This window comes from Salvelinus alpinus, chromosome 9, assembly GCF_045679555.1.
Source record: "Salvelinus alpinus chromosome 9, SLU_Salpinus.1, whole genome shotgun sequence".
In the NCBI taxonomy this organism is placed as follows: domain Eukaryota; kingdom Metazoa; phylum Chordata; class Actinopteri; order Salmoniformes; family Salmonidae; genus Salvelinus; species Salvelinus alpinus.
This window is the reverse complement of record NC_092094.1, coordinates 3,495,135-3,520,671: the sequence shown is the minus strand read 5'-3', so window position 1 is coordinate 3,520,671 and position 25,537 is coordinate 3,495,135. Positions and strand designations below refer to the sequence as shown.

Below are 25,537 nucleotides of genomic sequence, written 5' to 3'. Positions count from 1 at the left end.
TGCTAAACAAAGATACAGTGCAATCACTGGTTCAAAATGACCTATTCTAGTCACTCACCTGGAAGGTAGAGCTGAGTTTGATGAACAGGCTATTCTTCTTATCCCACATGAGGATCAGGCCATTTTCAGCCTCAACAACAACATAGATACCGATAGAGTGGACCTGGTATGGCATGTCAACCCCCTTCTCTTGTTTGATCACTTTTACAGATTCATCTGCTAGTATGATTTCATTGCTCTGAAAGACAGAAACAGAAAGTGTTCATTGATAATGTAATACTAGTAGACAGCTTTTACACTGTGGTGGTGCTGGGTTTTACATTGTGGTGGTGCTGGGTTTTACACTGTGGTGGTGCTGGGTATTACACTGTGGTGGTGCTGGGTTTTACACTGTGGTGGTGCTGGGTATTACACTGTGGTGGTGCTGGGTTTTACACTGTGGTGGTGCTGGGATTTACACTATCCAGGGTTACACTGTGGTGATGCTGGGTTTTACACTGTGGTGGTGCTGGGTTTTACATTGTGGTGGTGCTGGGTTTTACACTGTGGTGGTGCTGGGTATTACACTGTGGTGGTGCTGGGTATTACACTGTGGTGGTGCTGGGTTTTACACTGTGGTGGTGCTGGGATTTACACTATCCAGGGTTACACTGTGGTGATGCTGGGTTTTACACTGTGGTGGTGCTGGGTTTTATACTGTGGTGGTGCTGGGTTTTACACTATCCAGGGTTACACTGTGGTGGTGCTGGGTTTTACACTGTGGTGGTGCTGGGTTTTATACTGTGGTGGTGCTGGGTTTTACACTGTGGTGGTGCTGGGTTTTACACTATCCAGGGTTACACTGTGGTGGTGCTGGGTTTTACACTATCCAGTGTTACACTGTGGTGGTGCTGGGTTTTACACTGTGGTGGTGCTGGGTTTTACACTATCCAGGGTTACACTGTGGTGGTGCTGGGTTTTACACTATCCAGTGTTACACTGTGGTGGTGCTGGGTTTTACACTATCCAGTGTTACACTGTGGTGGTGCTGGGTTTTACACTATCCAGGGTTACACTGTGGTGGTGCTGGGTTTTACACTTTCCAGGTTTACACTGTGGTGGTGCTGGGTTTTACACTATCCAGTGTTACACTGTGGTGGTGCTGGGTTTTACACTATCCAGGTTTACACTGTGGTGGTGCTGGGTTTTACACTATCCAGGGTTACACTGTGATGGAGCTGGGTTTTACACTATCCAGGGTTACACTGTGGTGGTGCTGGGTTTTACACTAACCAGGATTACACTGTGGTGGTGTTGGGTTTTACACTGTGGTGGTATTGGGTTTTACGCTATCAAGTTTGTACACATAAACTACATGTCGATTTGAAATTCTACTGTCAAATGTCCAGACTTGTCTATTGTACCTTTAATGCATGAGTCGTGGTACTACAATGAAACTTTAGATGCGAAGTTAAACGATGAAAAAGCCTGGAAGGAGGAGAGATGACTAGAAACGATTCCGTTTTATGTGTGGATTAATTGTCGGAGTAGAGGTCCTTGTGCATTTCAGGTAAAATAACAACTCAATGTTTATATCCCAGGACAAATTAGCTAGCAACAGCAAGCTAGCTAAATAGGACAAATTAACGTTGACTAACGTTAGCAGGTGCAAGCTAACTAGCTAAATTACCATACATGTTTAATGCTTTTCGACCTGTCCCCAAATTAATGTAATTGATTCAGAGTTTGTTTTGATATTTTAACCTGTGTGTCGCGATCGCGTATGGTGTGGGGAGTCAAAATACATTTATGCACGATGGCGCACGATGGCGCACGCGCGCAGTCGGTTTGGTTTCCGTGTAAGCAGACACTCCGTCAGAGAGCCCTGTCAATCTAGCGTGCTAACAAAACGCATGGAGGGACGAGATCAGTGCATCCAGAGGTCAGCATGCAATTCCACTCACAGCCACCGGTGTCGACATTGAGTGAAATGTCCAGACTTGTCTATTGTACCTTTAATGCATGTATGAAGCCGTTTATGAACAGTAGTTCCTACCCCCAAGAAGAGCTTGATGGCCTTGGAACAGGTGGTGCCAGTGGTTCCACAGGGAATGTTCTCTGAGATCACTCTGAAGGTTCCGTTTGGATTGTTGCTGCAGTAGTCCTGCAGGATGTATTCAAATACACCATCAGAAAACCTTTGCCTCCTAGTTATTATTATTACGTCAACTTAATCATAATTAGAAAATATGTGCATCATACATAAAGTAGGGGTTTTAATAAAAATACAAATCAAATCATAAATACAAATTATTATTGCCCTACCTGAGTAAGAGTGTATTCACAATTTCCATTGAAAGTGAACCTTTCCTCGTCAAAAGTGATGAAATGCCCCTCTCCATATATGGCACACATCCCATCACACTGCGTATTGGTACACTGCCATTTTCTGCCTTCGCAAGTGCTACAATGATGCAAACATAATCACATGGGGAGATTTTAGAAGGAAACATTTGAAAAATCCAAAGAAGATGAAGAAGAAGAGGGGTAGAAGTTGACTTTACCAGGTATTGCAGTCTACTTTGAGCACATGTCCAGGTTGATAGTAGACTCCATTGTGAGAACAGGGACATAGGTCTTCCTTGACGCATCCTCCGTTTCCATCAGACAGCAGACCATCAGGACATACACAGCCTGACACACACTCTGCACTGATCTATAACACACAATGAAATAGGACTGACATGAATTTAAGTTGGACATTATGTTCCTGTATGTCCCTCCACCATCCAGGGTATAAGATGTGGACATTATTTGTCAAATGGATCAATTGATCAAGTGTTTGAAAAGACACAATGATGACTTTTAAATATGATCTCCTTGATGTTCATGTAGATCAGGTTCTCTGTAAACGTTACAGATGTCTGCTCAAACAGAAACCCTCTAAAAAGTCAATCTCATCAGAGGATATCGTTTGGATCCTGGGCCTAGCTATGTCCAAGGTAATAAATAATTTGATCAATCTAACACTGTTAACATAACATTGTCCTTGTATGTTTTTATTAAAACGTGTTGCAATATATGTTTTTATTAACGTGTTGTAAGACGTGTTTTTATTAACGTGTTGTAAGGCATGTTTTTATTAACGTGTTGTAAGGCATGTTTTTATTAACGTGTTGTAAGGCATGTTTTTATTAACGTGTTGTAAGGCATGTTTTTATTAACGTGTTTTAAGGCGTGTTTTTATTAACGTGTTGTAAGGCGTGTTTTTATTAACGTGTTGTAAGGCATGTTTTTATTAACGTGTTGTAAGGCATGTTTTTATTAACGTGTTGTAAGGCATGTTTTTATTAACGTGTTGTAAGGCGTGTTTTTATTAACGTGTTGTAAGGCGTGTTTTTATTAACGTGTTGTAAGGCATGTTTTTATTAACGTGTTGTAAGGCGTGTATGTATTAACGTGTTGTAAGGTGTGTTTTTATTAACGTGTTGTAAGGTGTGATTTTATTAACGTGTTGTAAGGCGTGTTTTTATTAACGTGTTGTAAGGCGTGTTTTTATTAACGTGTTGTAAGGCGTGTTTTTATTAACGTGATGTAAGGCGTATTCTTGTTAACGTGTTGTAAGACGGGTTTTTATTAACGTGTTGTAAGGCGTGTTTTTATTAACGTGTTTTAAGGCGTGTTTTTGTTAACGTGTTGTAAGGCATGTTTTTATTAACGTGCTGTAAAGCATGTTTTTATTAACGTGTTGTAAGGCATGTTTTTATTAACGTGTTGTAAGGCATGTTTTTATTAACGTGTTGTAAGGCATGTTTTTATTAACGTGTTGTAAGGCATGTTTTTATTAACGTGTTGTAAGGCATGTTTTTATTAACGTGTTGTAAGGCATGTTTTTATTAACGTGTTGTAAGGCATGTTTTTATTAACGTGTTGTAAGGCATGTTTTTATTAACGTGTTATAAGGCATGTTTTTATTAACGTGTTGTAAGGCATGTTTTTATTAACGTGTTGTAAGGCATGTTTTTATTAACGTGTTGTAAGGCATGTTTTTATTAACGTGTTGTAAGGCATGTTTTTATTAACGTGTTGTAAGGCATGTTTTTATTAACGTGTTGTAAGGCATGTTTTTATTAACGTGTTGTAAGGCATGTATTTATTAACGTGTTGTAAGGCATGTTTTTATTAACGTGTTGTAAGGCATGTATTTATTAACGTGTTGTAAGGCATGGTTTTATTAACGTGTTGTAAGGCATGGTTTTATTAACGTGTTGTAAGGCATGGTTTTATTAACGTGTTGTAAGGCATGTATTTATTAACGTGTTGTAAGGCATGTTTTTATTAACGTGTTGTAAGGCGTGTTTTTATTAACGTGTTGTAAGAAATGTTTTTATTAACGTGTTGTAAGACATGTTTTTATTAACGTGTTGTAAGACATTCCCATTGTAGACTTACACAGTGACTGTCCAGTGTTTGACAGCTCTTCTGGCACTCTGAGCCCTTGGCTCCGGGCCCTGCACTAGAACAGTTGAAGAAACCCATTGGTTCTTCACAGGCTGTAGGGAACAAAAGTAGGTTTTATAGGTTAGTAGGGACTAAAGTACAGAGTCTTGGTTGTGACGTGATATGCTGTATTTGTCATATAAAGATGTGTTCTGAATTTCAGAGTACTCACATAATTGTGTTGGTTCTCCAGCACAGCTTAATTTCCCTTGTCTGCATGAGCTGGGTGGTTAAGAGGGGTACAAGAGGAGGGGTTAAACATGGTTTAACATGCCTCTTGAAGTAAACCAAGACTTCAGAAGAAGACCGTCCATTTCTAAATATTTTAGTAGAGCCACAACAGAAAAGACATTTACATTTAAGTCATTTAGCAGACGCTCTTATCCAGAGCGACTTACAAATTGGAAAGTTCATACATATTCATCCTGGTCCCCCCGTGGGGAATGAACCCACAACCCTGGCGTTGCAAGCGCCATGCTCTACCAACTGAGCCACACGGGACCCCAAAGACGGGACCACAAAGACCATCAGATTGTCAGAGATTTTCTTTCACACGCCAACCAAGTCCTCACCAAGTAGCCCCATAGATCCTGGTGACCTCTCCAGAGGGTACTACTGTGCCTCCATGGTAGCAGGAGCAGCGTGAGGCAGGGACACACTCTCCCTGGTCGTTCAGGTAGGTTCCCTCGGCACAGCCACAGCCGTCCACAGACACATGGTCTGACTGTTCAATGAAATTAAAAGTGTTTTATCCTTGAAGGGAAATTACTTTGGGCATATTTGCAACAACAACAACATCCACAACAACAAGAAGATACACAACAACAACAAAACAGCAACAACAAGACAGCAACAACATCCACAACAACAACAACATCCACAACAACAAGACAACAACAAGAAGATACACAACAACAACAACATCCACAACAACAACAACATCCACAACAACAAGACAACAACAACAAGAAGATACACAACAACAACAACATACACAACAACAACACACACAACAACAACATACACAACAACAAGACATTAATCAAATGAATAATATTAATAATAATAGCAAACAAATATAATAGAAATGAGATGTCCATGTAAATGTACCTGGCAGGTAAAGTCTGTCTGGCTCAGTGAGCGACAGGTGCGGTCACAGCTGGTCATGGTGTAGTCATAGACCATCGTGTCAGGGCAGCTAGAGGAGTACTTCCCTGTGGAAAACAGGGTGGTGATTCAACAGTTAATTACATGTTTGGGGGAATTTTGTTTTTAAATAAGGGGGTAAATCCTGAACACTGTGGGTAAATAAGAGGGTAAATCTTGAACACCGTGGGTTAATAGGAGGGTAAATCCTGGACACCGTGGGTAAATAAGAGGGTAAATCCTGAACACAGTGGGTAAATAGGAGGGGAAACCCTGGACACCGTGGGTTAATAGGAGGGTAAACCCTGGACACTGTGGGTTAATAGGAGGGTAAAACCTGGACACCGTGGGTTAATAGGAGGGGAAACCCTGGACACCGTGGGTTAATAGGAGGGTAAACCCTGAACACCGTGGGTAAATAGGAGGGTAAATCCTGGACACCGTGGGTTAATAGGAGGGGAAACCCTGGACACCATGGGTAAATAGGAGGGGAAACCCTTCATTAATTAATCAGTAAATTCAGTATCTCTGATGTTTATCTTACCACAGGTGATGTTTCTCCATCCACTGAGCAGGACGCCTGCAGCAGCACATGCATGGACGTAGGAGGAGACCGCAGCACACATGCACTCCTCACTCCTCTCACAGTTACAGCTGTCATATAGGCAGATCTATAGGGAGAGAAGAAGAAACAGAAGAAGAAGAACGTTCAGTTATGAGATGTGTTAATGAAGAAACCTGAGAGAAATAAAAAAATTATATTATATAATTTTGATATGGAACTTCTTAAATTATCGTTTAAAAAATATATATTCTTAGAGCTTTGGGATAACTCTGTAATTAAAAAGCATTTGACAAATTAAAATCTCGTACTTACTTCCTTGTAGTAATTTGGGTTGACCTCAGTGTGGCATTGGGAAAATATTCCTTCACGATCTGACAGCATCGAGCACCAGTGCTTGGCATATCTCTCTGTAAAACATATGAGATATTAACAACATTTCACAAATAAACAAAGAGGTTTTATCTAGGCTTTACTGTGCATCTCAGTAGACATACGTCAGTGTAATCCCCAAGAAGTATTCCAAGGCTCTGATAAAGGCTCTCTATGCCGAAACATAATGAAACAATTTAAATGGTTAGTTAGAAAATAAACTCAGACCTATGCACAGAGTGATCCTTTTTCTACTACTAGTAAGGAATAGTTTTGATATTATTAAGTCCCTCAGTCGGGCAACTGATTCCCTTTTTGTTCAAGCTGGGCTGAAGCGTGTTTGGGTATTGTTTCATTAGACCAGGGGTTCGCAAACTTTTTGTCCCACGACCCCATTTAGAAAATTCTCGCGACGGCAACCATGTGAAATAAAATATGTAATTAACAGACAGTGTTAACCTTTTTATTTGGGGCTATGATGGCAGTCAATTGAAAAACATGAACAGTATTTCTGATTGTCTTCTCAACTCACCATCACATACTGTTAATGTGGGGCTATGATGATAGTCAATTTCAAACTAGTCTTACATTATGTATCTTATCTCACCACCACTAATGAGATGGGTGTGGCTTGATGCATGTCGCGTCAGAGCTTCTCAAAGTCAGGGGGCGTGGTCGACAGTGAGCATCTCATCTCTGCTGTCACATCCAGCCTGGATCGATATTTGGTTTTAATGCAGACAGGAGCACTGAATCCAGCTTCACACAGACATGAGCTGGTGAAAGGTACCAAGGTTCTTTCAAGACAAATACGATGTCAAATCATGACGTCAGTGATCTTCAGGTTGGAAGTTGGAGCTCTAGAAAGAGGCCAGAGGATCTCGTCATAGTATCTCTGTGCATTCAAATTGCCATCGATAAAATGCAAGAGTGTTCATTGTCTGTAGTTTATTCCTGCCCATACCATAACCCCACAGTCACCATGGAGCACTCTGTTCACAACGTTGACATCAGCAAACCGTTCGCCCACACAACGACATAAACGGATGGACGTACTGCCAAATTCTCTAAAATGATGTTGGAGGCGGCTTATGGTAGAGAAATGAACATTCAATTCTCTGACAACAAGCTCTGGTGGAATTTCCTGTAGTCAGCATGCCAATTGTACGCTCCATCAAAACCTCATATTTTCGAGTGGCCTTTTTTACCCTAGCACAAGGTGCACATGTGTAATTGTCATGCAGTTCAATCAGCTTCTTGATCTGCCATACCTGTCAAGTGGATGGATTATCTTGGCAAAGGCAAAATGCTCACTAACAGGGATGTAAACAAATTTCTGCACAACATTTGAGAGAAATAAGCTTTTTGTGCGTATTGAAAATGTCTGGGATCTTTTATTTCAGCTCATGAAACATGGGACTAACACTTTTCATGTTGCATTTATATTTTGTTGAGTGTATATATATTTTTTTGTATTTTGAAAATTCTCCCGTGACCCCATTTTCATATAAAGTGACCCCACATGGGGTCGTGACCACAAGTTTGAGAACCGCTGCATTAGACACACGTTAGTGTTGTTAAAGAGGTTGAAGGAGTACCGTTCTCTACACTCAGACTGCATGGGATCTCAAAGCTCTGTGCCACATCAGGACAGCTTGCTTTGGTCTTCCACGTGTTTGCGAACGTCACAGCGGTTCCTTCCACCAGTCCATTGATGGTTCTGAAGTCGTCAGCTTGGACGCTGTTAAAGTCTCCACAAAGACCTGGATAAGAGGTACAAAACATTACAACAGGTGGTTTGAACTAACATTGACTAAAGATGCAATGCATCAAGTATCATTAGTTTACTAATAATTGTTTCAGGTGAGGTTTGACCGAACCCCTCAAACAACTGGTATAGTGACACACGTTACATGAACAATAGTTTGATAACAAATCATCTTTTATAATAATAATGCATGAGATTTATATAGCGCTTTTCAAAGACCCAAACACGCTCATCTTTCCACAAAGACATTAAATGAACAAAGAGAAACATACCCTGTGTTTTGTCTTTGTGTGAACTGCTAGCTACGATGTAGACCTGCATTGTAGGTGTTAGCTGCACCTCTAGACGGAGCCCATAAGAGGTTTGCACAACGATGTAGAACGTAGAGGGTTGAAAGATCCTTACATCCGCTGTGGAAAATATACATCAGGTCACAATCTGGTTTACCATCAACTTTTAGCTCCCACTTCCCCATTGTGGGATGCTTATGGTGTTACACGCTGCTAGACAAGGAGAGAAAGACGAAGAAAAGAGACAACTTCTGGTACAGTACGTACTGCATGGGAAGGGTTTCAAACATACGTTTATACTGATTAATGACTACAAACAATTAGACAGATATCACATTTCTGTATCCCTTTTCTCAAGCAGCCATCAATCAGTCACTCACCCATGAAAAGCGGCAACTGAGAAAACATCTTGTTGACATAGACCCTTCCACTGGCCTCGATGACGATCATCTGCAAGTGATCAAATTACAACTTGAATAAATGACACTCCCCTGGTGATAAAGAGTGTGGAACAGGGTTGGAGTCAATTCCAGTCAATTCAGAAAGTTAACCTAATTATTCCAAGTGTTCCTCACTGAAAAACAATGAAGAGCATTGGAATTGGAATTACAGTGGACTGCCTGAATTGACTGGAATTTAAATGTAATTTACTCCAACCCTGAAGTGGTGATATGAGTCACTGGCAGCAGCAGAAGCCTCAACATTGAGCTTTTTTCCCCTGAACATACACAACATGGTTTGATGTTGATATACACTGCTCAAAAAAATAAAGGGAACACTAAAATAACACATCCTAGATCTGAATGAATGAAATATTCTTATTAAATACTTTTTTCTTTACATAGTTGAATGTGCTGACAACAAAATCACACAAAAATTATCAATGGAAATCAAATTTATCAACCCATGGAGGTCTGGATTTGGAGTCACACTCAAAATTAAAGTGGAAAACCACACTACAGGCTGATCCAACTGATGTAATGTCCTTAAAACAAGTCAAAATGAGGCTCAGTAGTGTGTGTGGCCTCCACGTGCCTGTATGACCTCCCTACAACGCCTGGGCATGCTCCTGATGAGGTGGCGGATGGTCTCCTGAGGGATCTCCTCCCAGACCTGGACTAAAGTATCCGCCAACTCCTGGACAGTCTGTGGTGCAACGTGGCGTTGGTGGATGGAGCGAGACATGTCCCAGATGTGCTCAATTGGATTCAGGTCTGGGGAACGGGCGGGCCAGTCCATAGCATCAATGCCTTCCTCTTGCAGGAACTGCTGACACACTCCAGCCACATGAGGTCTAGCATTGTCTTGCATTAGGAGGAACCCAGGGCCAACCGCACCAGCATATGGTCTCACAAGGGGTCTGAGGATCTCATCTCGGTACCTAATGGCAGTCAGGCTACCTCTGGCGAGCCCATGTAGGGCCCCCCAAAGAAATGCCACCCCACACCATGACTGACCCACCGCCAAACCGGTCATGCTGGAGGATGTTGCAAGCAGCAGAACGTTCTCTACGGCGTCTCCAGACTGTCACATGTGCTCAGTGTGAACCTGCTTTCAATTGTGAAGAGCACAGGGCGCCAGTGGCAAATTTGCCAATCTTGGTGTTCTCTGGCAAATGCCAAACTTCCTGCACGGTGTTGGGCTGTAAGCACAACCCCCACCTGTGGACGTCGGGCCCTCATACCACCCTCATTGAGTCTGTTTCTGACCGTTTGAGCAGACACATGCACATTTGTGGCCTGCTGGAGGTCATTTTGCAGGGCTCTGGCAGTGCTCCTCCTTGCACAAAGGCGGAGGTAGCGGTCCTGCTGCTGGGTTGTTGCCCTCCTACGGCCTCCTCCACGTCTCCTGATGTACTGGCCTGTCTCCTGGTAGCGCCTCCATGCTCTGGACACTACGCTGACAGACACACCAAACCTTCTTGCCACAGCTCGCATTGATGTGCCATCCTGGATGAGCTGCACTACCTGAGCCACTTGTGTGGGTTGTAGACTCCGTCTCATGCTACCACTAGAGTGAAAGCACCGCCAGCATTCAAAAGTGACCAAAACATCAGCCAGGAAGCATAGGAACTGAGAAGTGGTCTGTGGTCACCACCTGCAGAACCACTCCTTTATTGGGGGTGTCTTGCTAATTGCCTATAATTTCCATCTGTTGTCTATTCCATTTGCACAACAGCATGTGAAATGTATTGTCAATCAGTGTTGCTTCCTAAGTGGACAGTTTGATTTCACAGAAGTGTGATTGACTTGGAGTTACATTGTGTTGTTTAAGTGTTCCCTTTATTTTTTTGAGCAGTGTATTTTAATTCGATACTATCAGGTGGGTGTGTCACTGCAGAAAGGTTAACTTACCATGGACTCTGGAGTCACCAGGGTTACAGATCTTAGGCAGGTCTCAATGTCAGTCTTCCCACATTTCACTATGTCACCCAGGACTGTGAAAGCAGTCTCGTTGGTTTGCTGGGGACAATTGGTACAAGGTATGACAGTAAAGTCAAGGAATGACAGTAAAGTCAAGGTATGACAGTAAAGTTAAGGTATGACAGTAAAGTTAAGGTATGACAGTAAAGTTAAGGAATGACAGTAAAGTTAAGGTATGACAGTAAAGTTAAGGTATGACAGTAAAGTTAAGGTATGACAGTAAAGTCAAGGTATGACAGTAAAGTTAAGGAATGACAGTAAAGTTAAGGCAGTAAAGTTAAGGCAGTGAAGTTAATGTATGACAGTAAGGTTATGGTATGATAGTAAAGTTAAGGAATGACAGTAAAGTCAAGGTATGACAGTAAAGTTAAGGTATGACAGTAAAGTTAAGGTATGACAGTAAAGTTAAGGTATGACAGTAAAGTTAAGGTATGACAGTAAAGTTAAGGTATGACAGTAAGGTTAAGGTATGACAGTAAAGTTAAGGGATGATAGTAAAGTTAAGGTATGACAGTATTAAGGGAACACATATTTTGTAACACACTACTTACTATTTGCCTACTTTCGGTTCCAGGGAACTACAGTTCCTTCAGGAAGTATTCACACCCCTTGACTTATTGCACATGTTGTTGTGTTACAGCCTGCATTTTAAATGGATTAAATATTGTTTTTCACCCAATAATGACAACCTGAAAACATGTTTTTAGAAACGTTTGATAATTTATTGAAAATGAAATACAGAAATATCTTATTCACATTAGTATTCACACCTCTGAGTCAATACATGTTAGAATCACCTTTGGCAGCGATTACAGCTGTGAGTGCTTCTGGGTAAGTTGCTAAGAGCTTTGCACACCTGGATTGTACAATATTTGCAATTATTTATTTTCTTACATTCTTCGAGCTCTGTCAAGTTGGATGTTGATCATTGATAGACAGCCATTTTCAAGTCTTGCCATAGATTTTAAAACCGATTTAAGTCAAACCTGTAACTCGGCCACATTCAATGTCATCTTGGGAAGCAACTCCAGTGTATATTTGGCCTTGTGTTTTAGGTTATCATCCAGCTGAATGGTGAATTTGTCTCCCAGTGTCTGATGGAAAGCAGACTGAACTAGGTTTTCCTCTAGGATTGTTCTTGTGCTTAACTCCATTCCATTTATCTTTTATACTGAAAAACTTTCCAGTCCTTAACGGTTACAAGCATACCCATAACATGATGCAGCCATAACATGGTACAGTCACCACTATGCTTGAAAATATGAATTAGTAATTAGTTTGCCACTATCTTTGCAGTATTACTTTAGTGCCTTGTTGCAAACAGGATGCATGTTTTGGAATGTTTTTATTCTGTACAGGATTCCTTCTTTTCACTTGTCAATTAGGTTAGTATTGTGGAGTAACTACAATGTTGTTGATTCATCCTTAGTTTTACTCCTTTCACAGCCATTAAACTCTGTAACTGTTTCAAAGTAACCATTGGCTTCATGGTAAAATCCCTGAGTGGTTTCCTTCCTCTCCGGCAACTGAGTTAGGAAGGACGCCTGTATCTTTGTAGTGACTGGGTGTACACCATCCAAAGTGTAATTAATAACTTCACCATGCTTAAAGGGATATTCAATGTCTGCTCTTGCCATCAATGTCTGATGTTGTGTGTAGGCCAGTGACCCCCCCCCCTCCCCCCACAAAAAAACCCCGCTATTTAATACACTTTCATTTCAGGCTGTTACACAACAACATGTGGAAAAATTGAAGGGGTGTGAATACCTTCTGAAGGCACTATATATTATGGTTCAACTTGATTGAAAAGTATTTATGAGATTAATATGGATAGTGATACCAATGGTATGTATAAGCACCTCCAATGCAAGTGGCTGCCAGCTGTCAGCCGCAATCTATGCCGGATGTGGCCCGTTCGTGGGCCAGTACATGTTCGCTAGCGAGTTAGGAGTTAAATCTACTAAACATACAGTATGCGTCAGCATGGAGTCATATTAGTGCCAAATGACACGGAATCTGAATTGAATCACTTTGAATTTGTATGAAGAAATCACATTTTTATTCAATATTTCTGTTGGCACTAATATCACTCCATACAGTAGGTTAGATCCCTACCTTGGACAGGACATATGAGCAGTCTCCATACAGTAGGTTAGATCCCTACCTTGGACAGGATATATGAGCAGTCTCCATACAGTAGGTTAGATCCCTACCTTGGACAGGACATATGAGCAGTCTCCATACAGTAGGTTAGATCCCTACCTTGGACAGGACATATGAGCAGTCTCCATACAGTAGGTTAGATCCCTACCTTGGACAGGACATATGAGCAGTCTCCATACAGTAGGTTAGATCCCTACCTTGGACAGGACATATGAGCAGTCTCCAGACAGTAGGTTAGATCCCTACCTTGGACAGGACATATGAGCAGTCTCCATACAGTAGGTTAGATCCCTACCTTGGACAGGATATATGAGCAGTCTCCATACAGTAGGTTAGATCCCTACCTTGGACAGGACATATGAGCAGTCTCCATACAGTAGGTTAGATCCCTACCTTGGACAGGACATATGAGCAGTCTCCAGACAGTAGGTTAGATCCCTACCTTGGACAGGACATATGAGCAGTCTCCATACAGTAGGTTAGATCCCTACCTTGGACAGGACATATGAGCAGTCTCCATACAGTAGGTTAGATCCCTACCTTGGACAGGACATATGAGCAGTGTCCATACAGTAGGTTAGATCCCTACCTTGGACAGGACATATGAGCAGTCTCCATGGAAGGTGTAGGCTTTCCCATCGTAAGTGGTGATGTGGGAACCTCCCACTATGGAGCAGGTAGCTGGGCAATCTAGATCCATACAACTCCACTGGCCTTGGATACAGGTACTAACGGAGAGAGACAGTCAGTTTAGCCTCAACACATCCGGCTCAACACACACAATAATTCAGTGTATATAAACGCAATGCAGCTCTTACCATTTATGGCATGTTCTTGAGAATGATTGTCCAGGCTGGTAAGATTGTCCGTTGTGGAGACAAGAGCATTGGTTCACAGCTACACAGCCAGTCTGAGTGATGTCATCAAACACGGTTCCTATGAGAAAGACATTTAGCCAGCTGATCCCATGAATTACATTCAATACAATACATTTAGTCAGCTGATCCAATGAATTACATTCAATACATTACATTCAGTCAGCTGATCCCATGAATTACATTCAATACATTACATTCAGTCAGCTGATCCCAAGAATTACATTCAATACATTACATTCAGTCAGCTGATCCCATGAATTACATTCAATACATTACATTCAGTCACCTGATCCCATGAATTACATTCAATACATTACATTCAGTCAGCTGATCCCATGAATTACATTCAATACATTACATTTAGTCACCTGATCCCATGAACTACATTCAATTCATTACATTCAGTCAGCTGATCCCATGAATTACATTCAATACATTACATTTAGTCACCTGGTTCCATAATAACATTCATTACATTCAGTCAGCTGATCCCATGAGTTACATTCAATACATTACATTTAGTCAGCTGATCCCATGAATTACATTCAATACAATACATTTAGTCAGCTGATCCCATGACTTACATTCAATACAATACATTTAGGTCACCTGGTTCCATAATAACATTCATTACATTCAGTCAGCTGATCCCATGAGTTACATTCAATACATTACATTCAGTCAGCTGATCCCATGACTTACATTCAATACATTACATTTAGGTCACCTGGTTCCATAATGACTTTCAATACATTTAGTCAGCTGATCCCATGAATGACATTCAATTAATGTAGTCCTTCCTTATCTCATAAAATACATTGATCCATGTAGTTCAGTATCTTAATTACTACGGTACATCTGTTGCATAACTTTTGTTAAAGTAATGAAATCTCCAGTCCTACAGTAAGGCTACTCTTCCAATCTATGTAACCTTTTCCTGGTTTAAATAGCCACATAACCAATATGAGTTTTAATACAGTCTTCCTGGTTTAAATAGCCACATCACCAATATGAGTTTTAATACAGTCTTCCTGGTTTAAAATCCAGGGATGTGGACTCCAGTCATGTTGCAACTTGAGACTTGACAAAAAGTAAAACACTTCCCACTAGACTTCGACTTGAGCATCTACGACTCGTGATTTAACTTGGACTTGAGCTGTATGACTCGATTTGTCATCTTGCGCATGTAAACCTATCTGGTATTTTAAATCAGAGTGCTGCAGGTTCTGTGCGTTTTGTTCTGTGTCTTGACCAATCAGATTCACGGAAATCACAGGTTGCGCACGCTGGGCGCAATCACATAATCTATCAAAACGCGCTCTGCTCCACTTTCCTCCGGTATGTATTTAGCAAACATGATAACACATCACTCCCGACATACCCAAGCAAGAACTCTTCACGGAAATGTTTCAGCAGCCTACACTTAAACTGTATGGGAAGAAAACTAGAGGATTTCTCAGTCTGACTATGTTACTGATAACAACCGCAGCCTGGAGCTGTATAGTCTACAGCCAATGCGCCCTGGGCCCTCTGGCCCTCTGGCCAGGGTAAACCACATGGTAATGTAGTGTGCCCTGTCCCCTCTGGCCCTCTGGCCAGGGTAAACCACATGGTAATGTAGTGTGCCCTGTCCCCTCTGGCCCTCTGGCCAGGGTAAACCACATGGTAATGTAGTGTGCCCTGTCCCTCTGGCCCTCTGGCCAGGGTAAACCACATGGTAATGTAGTGTTTCCTGTCCCTCTGGCCCTCTGGCCAGGGTAAACCACATGGTAATGTAGTGTTTCCTGGCCCTCTGGCCCTCTGGCCAGGGTAAACCACATGGTAATGTAGTGTGCCCTGTCCCTCTGGCCCTCTGGCCAGGGTAAACCACATGGTAATGTAGTGTGCCCTGTCCCTCTGGCCCTCTGGCCAGGGTAAACCACATGGTAATGTAGTGTGCCCTGTCCCTCTGGCCCTCTGGCCAGGGTAAACCACATGGTAATGTAGTGTTTCCTGTCCCTCTGGCCCTCTGGCCAGGGTAAACCACATGGTAATGTAGTGTGCCCTGTCCCTCTGGCCCTCTGGCCAGGGTAAACCACATGGTAATGTAGTGTGCCCTGTCCCTCTGGCCCTCTGGCCAGGGTAAACCACATGGTAATGTAGTGTGCCCTGTCCCCTCTGGCCCTCTGGCCAGGGTAAACCACATGGTAATGTAGTGTGCCCTGTCCCTCTGGCCCTCTGGCCAGGGTAAACCACATGGTAATGTAGTGTGCCCTGTCCCTCTGGCCTTCTGGCCAGGGTAAACCACATGGTAATGTAGTGTGCCCTGTCCCTCTGGCCCTCTGGCCAGGTTAAACCACATGGTAATGTAGTGTGCCCTGTCCCCTCTGGCCCTCTGGCCAGGGTAAACCACATGGTAATGTAGTGTGCCCTGTCCCTCTGGCCCTCTGGCCAGGGTAAACCACATGGTAATGTAGTGTGCCCTGTCCCTCTGGCCCTCTGGCCAGGGTAAACCACGTGGTAATGTAGTGTTTCCTGTCCCTCTGGCCCTCTGGCCAGGGTAAACCACGTGGTAATGTAGTGTTTCCTGTCCCTCTGGCCCTCTGGCCAGGGTAAACCACGTGGTAATGTAGTGTTTCCTGTCCCTCTGGCCCTCTGGCCAGGGTAAACCACGTGGTAATGTAGTGTTTCCTGTCCCCTCTGGCCCTCTGGCCAGGGTAAACCACATGGTAATGTTGTGTGCCCTGTCCCCTCTGGCCCTCTGGCCAGGGTAAACCACATGGTAATGTAGTGTGCCCTGTCCCCTCTGGCCCTCTGGCCAGGGTAAACCACATGGTAATGTAGTGTGCCCTGTCCCCTCTGGCCCTCTGGCCAGGGTAAACCACATGGTAATGTAGTGTGCCCTGTCCCCTCTGGCCCTCTGGCCAGGGTAAACCACATGGTAATGTTGTGTGCCCTGTCCCCTCTGGCCCTCTGGCCAGGGTAAACCACATGGTAATGTTGTGTGCCCTGTCCCCTCTGGCCCTCTGGCCGGGGTAAACCACATGGTAATGTTGTGTGCCCTGTCCCCTCTGGCCCTCTGGCCAGGGTAAACCACATGGTAATGTAGTGTGCCCTGTCCCTCTGGCCCTCTGGCCAGGGTAAACCACATGGTAATGTAGTGTGCCCTGTCCCTCTGGCCCTCTGGCCAGGGTAAACCACATGGTAATGTAGTGTGCCCTGTCCCTCTGGCCCTCTGGCCAGGGTAAACCACATGGTAATGTAGTGTGCCCTGTCCCCTCTGGCCCTCTGGCCAGGGTAAACCACATGGTAATGTAGTGTGCCCTGTCCCCTCTGGCCCTCTGGCCAGGGTAAACCACGTGGTAATGTAGTGTTTCCTGTCCCTCTGGCCCTCTGGCCAGGGTAAACCACGTGGTAATGTAGTGTTTCCTGTCCCTCTGGCCCTCTGGCCAGGGTAAACCACGTGGTAATGTAGTGTTTCCTGTCCCTCTGGCCCTCTGGCCAGGGTAAACCACGTGGTAATGTAGTGTTTCCTGTCCCCTCTGGCCCTCTGGCCAGGGTAAACCACATGGTAATGTTGTGTGCCCTGTCCCCTCTGGCCCTCTGGCCAGGGTAAACCACATGGTAATGTAGTGTGCCCTGTCCCCTCTGGCCCTCTGGCCAGGGTAAACCACATGGTAATGTAGTGTGCCCTGTCCCCTCTGGCCCTCTGGCCAGGGTAAACCACATGGTAATGTAGTGTGCCCTGTCCCCTCTGGCCCTCTGGCCAGGGTAAACCACATGGTAATGTAGTGTGCCCTGTCCCCTCTGGCCCTCTGGCCAGGGTAAACCACATGGTAATGTTGTGTGCCCTGTCCCCTCTGGCCCTCTGGCCAGGGTAAACCACATGGTAATGTTGTGTGCCCTGTCCCCTCTGGCCCTCTGGCCAGGGTAAACCACATGGTAATGTTGTGTGCCCTGTCCCCTCTGGCCCTCTGGCCAGGGTAAACCACATGGTAATGTAGTGTGCCCTGTCCCCTCTGGCCCTCTGGCCAGGGTAAACCACATGGTAATGTAGTGTGCCCTGTCCCCTCTGGCCCTCTGGCCAGGGTAAACCACATGGTAATGTAGTGTGCCCTGTCCCTCTGGCCCTCTGGCCAGGGTAAACCACATGGTAATGTAGTGTGCCCTGTCCCTCTGGCCCTCTGGCCAGGGTAAACCACATGGTAATGTAGTGTGCCCTGTCCCTCTGGCCCTCTGGCCAGGGTAAACCACATGGTAATGTAGTGTGCCCTGTCCCTCTGGCCCTCTGGCCAGGGTAAACCACATGGTAATGTAGTGTGCCCTGTCCCCTCTGGCCCTCTGGCCAGGGTAAACCACATGGTAATGTTGTGTGCCCTGTCCCCTCTGGCCCTCTGGCCAGGGTAAACCACATGGTAATGTTGTGTGCCCTGTCCCCTCTGGCCCTCTGGCCGGGGTAAACCACATGGTAATGTTGTGTGCCCTGTCCCCTCTGGCCCTCTGGCCAGGGTAAACCACATGGTAATGTAGTGTGCCCTGTCCCTCTGGCCCTCTGGCCAGGGTAAACCACATGGTAATGTAGTGTGCCCTGTCCCTCTGGCCCTCTGGCCAGGGTAAACCACATGGTAATGTAGTGTGCCCTGTCCCTCTGGCCCTCTGGCCAGGGTAAACCACATGGTAATGTAGTGTGCCCTGTCCCCTCTGGCCCTCTGGCCAGGGTAAACCACATGGTAATGTAGTGTGCCCTGTCCCCTCTGGCCCTCTGGCCAGGGTAAACCACGTGGTAATGTAGTGTTTCCTGTCCCTCTGGCCCTCTGGCCAGGGTAAACCACGTGGTAATGTAGTGTTTCCTGTCCCTCTGGCCCTCTGGCCAGGGTAAACCACGTGGTAATGTAGTGTTTCCTGTCCCTCTGGCCCTCTGGCCAGGGTAAACCACGTGGTAATGTAGTGTTTCCTGTCCCCTCTGGCCCTCTGGCCAGGGTAAACCACATGGTAATGTTGTGTGCCCTGTCCCCTCTGGCCCTCTGGCCAGGGTAAACCACATGGTAATGTAGTGTGCCCTGTCCCCTCTGGCCCTCTGGCCAGGGTAAACCACATGGTAATGTAGTGTGCCCTGTCCCCTCTGGCCCTCTGGCCAGGGTAAACCACATGGTAATGTAGTGTGCCCTGTCCCCTCTGGCCCTCTGGCCAGGGTAAACCACATGGTAATGTTGTGTGCCCTGTCCCCTCTGGCCCTCTGGCCAGGGTAAACCACATGGTAATGTTGTGTGCCCTGTCCCCTCTGGCCCTCTGGCCAGGGTAAACCACATGGTAATGTTGTGTGCCCTGTCCCCTCTGGCCCTCTGGCCAGGGTAAACCACATGGTAATGTAGTGTGCCCTGTCCCCTCTGGCCCTCTGGCCAGGGTAAACCACATGGTAATGTAGTGTGCCCTGTCCCCTCTGGCCCTCTGGCCAGGGTAAACCACATGGTAATGTAGTGTGCCCTGTCCCTCTGGCCCTCTGGCCAGGGTAAACCACATGGTAATGTAGTGTGCCCTGTCCCTCTGGCCCTCTGGCCAGGGTAAACCACATGGTAATGTAGTGTGCCCTGTCCCTCTGGCCCTCTGGCCAGGGTAAACCACATGGTAATGTAGTGTGCCCTGTCCCTCTGGCCCTCTGGCCAGGGTAAACCACATGGTAATGTAGTGTGCCCTGTCCCCTCTGGCCCTCTGGCCAGGGTAAACCACATGGTAATGTAGTGTGCCCTGTCCCTCTGGCCCTCTGGCCAGGGTAAACCACATGGTAATGTAGTGTGCCCTGTCCCTCTGGCCCTCTGGCCAGGGTAAACCACATGGTAATGAAGTGTGCCCTGTCCCTCTGGCCCTCTGGCCAGGGTAAACCACATGGTCATGTAGTGTGCCCTGTCCCCTCTGGCCCTCTGGCCAGGGTAAACCACATGGTAATGTAGTGTGCCCTGTCCCCTCTGGCCCTCTGGCCAGGGTAAACCACGTGGTAATGTAGTGTTTCCTGTCCCTCTGGCCCTCTGGCCAGGGTAAACCACGTGGTAATGTAGTGTTTCCTGTCCCTCTGGCCCTCTGGCCAGGGTAAACCACGTGGTAATGTAGTGTTTCCTGTCCCCTCTGGCCCTCTGGCCAGGGTAAACCACGTGGTAATGTAGTGTTTCCTGTCCCCTCTGGCCCTCTGGCCAGGGTAAACCACATGGTAATGTAGTGTGCCCTGTCCCCTCTGGCCCTCTGGCCAGGGTAAACCACATGGTAATGTTGTGTGCCCTGTCCCCTCTGGCCCTCTGGCCAGGGTAAACCACATGGTAATGTTGTGTGCCCTGTCCCCTCTGGCCCTCTGGCCAGGGTAAACCACATGGTAATGTTGTGTGCCCTGTCCCCTCTGGCCCTCTGGCCAGGGTAAACCACATGGTAATGTAGTGTGCCCTGTCCCCTCTGGCCCTCTGGCCAGGGTAAACCACATGGTAATGTAGTGTGCCCTGTCCCCTCTGGCCCTCTGGCCAGGGTAAACCACATGGTAATGTAGTGTGCCCTGTCCCTCTGTCCCTCTGGCCAGGGTAAACCACATGGTAATGTAGTGTGCCCTGTCCCTCTGGCCCTCTGGCCAGGGTAAACCACATGGTAATGTAGTGTGCCCTGTCCCTCTGGCCCTCTGGCCAGGGTAAACCACATGGTAATGTAGTGTGCCCTGTCCCTCTGGCCCTCTGGCCAGGGTAAACCACATGGTAATGTAGTGTGCCCTGTCCCCTCTGGCCCTCTGGCCAGGGTAAACCACATGGTAATGTAGTGTGCCCTGTCCCTCTGGCCCTCTGGCCAGGGTAAACCACATGGTAATGTAGTGTGCCCTGTCCCTCTGGCCCTCTGGCCAGGGTAAACCACATGGTAATGTAGTGTGCCCTGTCCCTCTGGCCCTCTGGCCAGGGTAAACCACATGGTAATGAAGTGTGCCCTGTCCCTCTGGCCCTCTGGCCAGGGTAAACCACATGGTAATGTAGTGTGCCCTGTCCCCTCTGGCCCTCTGGCCAGGGTAAACCACATGGTAATGTAGTGTGCCCTGTCCCCTCTGGCCCTCTGGCCAGGGTAAACCACGTGGTAATGTAGTGTTTCCTGTCCCTCTGGCCCTCTGGCCAGGGTAAACCACGTGGTAATGTAGTGTTTCCTGTCCCTCTGGCCCTCTGGCCAGGGTAAACCACGTGGTAATGTAGTGTTTCCTGTCCCCTCTGGCCCTCTGGCCAGGGTAAACCACGTGGTAATGTAGTGTTTCCTGTCCCCTCTGGCCCTCTGGCCAGGGTAAACCACATGGTAATGTTGTGTGCCCTGTCCCCTCTGGCCCTCTGGCCAGGGTAAACCACATGGTAATGTAGTGTGCCCTGTCCCCTCTGGCCAGGGTAAACCACATGGTAATGTAGTGTGCCCTGTCCCCTCTGGCCCTCTGGCCAGGGTAAACCACATGGTAATGTAGTGTGCCCTGTCCCCTCTGGCCCTCTGGCCAGGGTAAACCACATGGTAATGTTGTGTGCCCTGTCCCCTCTGGCCCTCTGGCCAGGGTAAACCACATGGTAATGTTGTGTGCCCTGTCCCCTCTGGCCCTCTGGCCAGGGTAAACCACATGGTAATGTTGTGTGCCCTGTCCCCTCTGGCCCTCTGGCCAGGGTAAACCACATGGTAATGTAGTGTGCCCTGTCCCTCTGGCCCTCTGGCCAGGGTAAACCACATGGTAATGTAGTGTGCCCTGTCCCTCTGGCCCTCTGGCCAGGGTAAACCACATGGTAATGTAGTGTGCCCTGTCCCTCTGGCCCTCTGGCCAGGGTAAACCACATGGTAATGTAGTGTGTCCTGTCCCCTCTGGCCCTCTGGCCAGGGTAAACCACATGGTAATGTAGTGTGCCCTGTCCCCTCTGGCCCTCTGGCCAGGGTAAACCACGTGGTAATGTAGTGTTTCCTGTCCCTCTGGCCCTCTGGCCAGGGTAAACCACGTGGTAATGTAGTGTTTCCTGTCCCTCTGGCCCTCTGGCAAGGGTAAACCACGTGGTAATGTAGTGTTTCCTGTCCCTCTGGCTCTCTGGCCAGGGTAAACCACGTGGTAATGTAGTGTTTCCTGTCCCCTCTGGCCCTCTGGCCAGGGTAAACCACATGGTAATGTTGTGTGCCCTGTCCCCTCTGGCCCTCTGGCCAGGGTAAACCACATGGTAATGTAGTGTGCCCTGTCCCCTCTGGCCCTCTGGCCAGGGTAAACCACATGGTAATGTAGTGTGCCCTGTCCCCTCTGGCCCTCTGGCCAGGGTAAACCACATGGTAATGTAGTGTGCCCTGTCCACTCTGGCCCTCTGGCCAGGGTAAACCACATGGTAATGTTGTGTGCCCTGTCCCCTCTGGCCCTCTGGCCAGGGTAAACCACATGGTAATGTTGTGTGCCCTGTCCCCTCTGGCCCTCTGGCCAGGGTAAACCACATGGTAATGTTGTGTGCCCTGTCCCCTCTGGCCCTCTGGCCAGGGTAAACCACATGGTAATGTAGTGTGCCCTGTCCCCTCTGTCCCTCTGGCCAGGGTAAACCACATGGTAATGTAGTGTGCCCTGTCCCCTCTGGCCCTCTGGCCAGGGTAAACCACATGGTAATGTAGTGTGCCCTGTCCCTCTGGCCCTCTGGCCAGGGTAAACCACATGGTAATGTAGTGTGCCCTGTCCCTCTGGCCCTCTGGCCAGGGTAAACCACATGGTAATGTAGTGTGCCCTGTCCCTCTGGCCCTCTGGCCAGGGTAAACCACATGGTAATGTAGTGTGCCCTGTCCCTCTGGCCCTCTGGCCAGGGTAAACCACATGGTAATGTAGTGTGCCCTGTCCCCTCTGGCCCTCTGGCCAGGGTAAACCACATGGTAATGTAGTGTGCCCTGTCCCTCTGGCCCTCTGGCCAGGGTAAACCACATGGTAATGTAGTGTGCCCTGTCCCTCTGGCCCTCTGGCCAGGGTAAACCACATGGTAATGTAGTGTGCCCTGTCCCCTCTGGCCCTCTGGCCAGGGTAAACCACGTGGTAATGTAGTGTGCCCTGTCCCTCTGGCCAGGGTAAACCACGTGGTAATGTAGTGTGCCCTGTCCCCTCTGGCCCTCTGGCCAGGTTAAACCACGTGGTAATGTTGTGTGCCCTGTCCCCTCTGGCCCTCTGGCCAGGGTAAACCACATGGTAATGTAGTGTGCCCTGTCCCTCTGGCCCTCTGGCCAGGGTAAACCACATGGTAATGTAGTGTGCCCTGTCCCTCTGGCCCTCTGGCCAGGGTAAACCACATGGTAATGTAGTGTGCCCTGTCCCTCTGGCCCTCTGGCCAGGGTAAACCACATGGTAATGTAGTGTGCCCTGTCCCTCTGGCCCTCTGGCCAGGGTAAACCACATGGTAATGTAGTGTGCCCTGTCCCTCTGGCCCTCTGGCCAGGGTAAACCACATGGTAATGTAGTGTGCCCTGTCCCTCTGGCCCTCTGGCCAGGGTAAACCACGTGGTAATGTTGTGCAGCCTATTTATAGTGCATTAATATGTTTTAGGAGAAAATGTGAATGTGATCAAATTCGGGTTTAGGTTATATTCAAACTTGGTCTGGCTGGCTGGCTGGCTTGACCTTTTCAATCCAAAATGATTAACTGCAGTTTGTAAAATACAGTATGTGGGTCCAAAATCACCGATGTATTGCAGTTGCAATGAAATTGGCATTAAACACTTAACCATTGACTTGAGGACTCGAAACCCAAAATTAGGGACTTGTGACTTGACTCGACCTGAGCTGTTGAACTTTACTTGGTACTTACCCATTATTACTTGGGAATTGACTTGAAACTCGAAAATTAAGACTTGCTTAGGACTTGCAAAATTGAGACTTGGTCCCATTTTTGTTAAAATCAGTGAGTGTGCAGGGCAGGGCAGAATCTCCGTCGGTGATATTGCATTTGTTTATTTTTAATGCTACTTTAAAATAGTTACATAGCTGACATATGATGTTGTATTCAGCTACTTTAAAATAGTTACACAGCTGACATTTAATGTTTTATTCAGCTACTTTAAAATAGTTACACAGCTGACATTTAATGTTTTATTCAGCTACTTTAAAATAGTTACACAGCTGACATTTAATGTTGTATTCAGCTACTTTAAAATAGTTATATAGCTGACATATAATGTTGTACTCAGCTACTTTAAAATAGTTACATAGGTACATATAATGTTGTGTTCAGCTACTTTAAAATAGTTACACAGGTGACATATGATGTTGTATTCAGTAAATGAGGGCATGTACCAGCAGGGCAGAAGCAGCCGTCGGTGCAGTGTTCCTCACAATGCTGGTTCCTCTTTGGGTTGGAGCAGGTATCAGTGCAGGGACTACCACACTCCTGGTACTGCATGCTTAAAGGACACGTCTTCACTGCTCAACACAGACAAATAACCCTGGTCACAAATCTGTTTCTGAGTCTTCATTACTTCACAAGTTCACATATTCTTCTATTGACATCATTGGAAGTGAAAATGTGGATTTGCTCCTCAGTTTTCAGTCACATAAATGTAAATACTATTATGTCAAAGAAGAAGACACTATCGATGACCTAAGGCAAAGCATTATTGCATGTCAAAAGTGTTTACTTTGAGTTACAACAAAACTCTGGCTGAGGATTGTTTTTGTACCTACATCCAATCTACCAACAGAGCAATACAAACAAACCATCCAAAATAAAAACAAAAAGGCTTTGCAAAACAGTGATGCAAAAAAAGATTCCCTTACAGCAGAAGTGGTCGGTCTTCCACTCTTGGGGTTTCCCCCCTGCGTGAGCACACTGGCGGGAGTACTCTGACATGGTGGGGCAGGCGCAGCTGGCACTGCTGCTGCTGTTGCCACAGTGACACATGTCTTCTGCACAGGCCTTGATGAAGGAGTCTGTGGCAATCAGGTCCTTACAGCTACTGAAGGAAAGACTGGTGAGAAGCTGCTCACAAAGTTTGGTCTGAAAGGATGAAGAAGAAGAATTACTAGAGGCAACAGAGGGATTATATACTGATCAAATGTCAACCATGATGATGTTGATATTGAGATTTTAAACTAACAATCATGTTTAAATGTAATGAATAAGAAATGTTAAATGTTCAGCTCAGCTCTAATCTTGTAAGTACCTGGTCTTCACACTGCTCCGTGTGACCAGGGATTTCTGTACAGGTCTCAGTTGGGCCATTCATCTTCCAATTATCTCCATAGTCGATTGTCTTCAGATAATCACCTGTGGATGAATAAACAGTTTCGTTTTACCAGTTTCATTCCCCTTACAAACAGTCTCTCTGTCATCACGTGTTTTGTGTTTTTGTTAACCCTTTCATATAATGGTACCTAGAAATATACTTTATAACCCCTTCCTAACCCATAGATTGAACCCACACATTCATAAACAGAACAGGAGCGTAATCCGCCCCTCTAAGACATTTGGTGGTTTTGTTTACCATTC

At 46.2% G+C, this 25,537-nt stretch overlaps 1 protein-coding gene across 1 annotated transcript in view; it reads right to left on the bottom strand.

The window, feature by feature from the left end:
• LOC139584163 (mucin-5AC-like) overlaps positions 1-25,310 on the bottom strand; it is a 37,224-nt gene extending 11,914 nt beyond the window's left edge. Inside the window, exons 1-19 of the mRNA XM_071415704.1 lie at positions 25,212-25,310; positions 24,826-25,045; positions 24,346-24,471; positions 14,022-14,139; positions 13,793-13,931; positions 10,972-11,079; positions 8,998-9,067; positions 8,600-8,737; positions 8,158-8,322; positions 6,503-6,597; positions 6,170-6,296; positions 5,590-5,693; positions 5,052-5,203; positions 4,652-4,701; positions 4,432-4,532; positions 2,544-2,695; positions 2,305-2,443; positions 2,036-2,143; positions 59-238 (exon numbers count right to left, since the gene is read on the bottom strand). Coding sequence (XP_071271805.1) covers positions 59-238; positions 2,036-2,143; positions 2,305-2,443; positions 2,544-2,695; positions 4,432-4,532; positions 4,652-4,701; positions 5,052-5,203; positions 5,590-5,693; positions 6,170-6,296; positions 6,503-6,597; positions 8,158-8,322; positions 8,600-8,737; positions 8,998-9,067; positions 10,972-11,079; positions 13,793-13,931; positions 14,022-14,139; positions 24,346-24,471; positions 24,826-25,045; positions 25,212-25,274 — 2,355 coding nt within the window. The 5' untranslated portion in view covers positions 25,275-25,310. The remainder of the gene's footprint in view (positions 1-58; positions 239-2,035; positions 2,144-2,304; positions 2,444-2,543; positions 2,696-4,431; positions 4,533-4,651; positions 4,702-5,051; positions 5,204-5,589; positions 5,694-6,169; positions 6,297-6,502; positions 6,598-8,157; positions 8,323-8,599; positions 8,738-8,997; positions 9,068-10,971; positions 11,080-13,792; positions 13,932-14,021; positions 14,140-24,345; positions 24,472-24,825; positions 25,046-25,211) is intronic.
• Between the last annotated feature and the right edge of the window lie 227 nt (positions 25,311-25,537).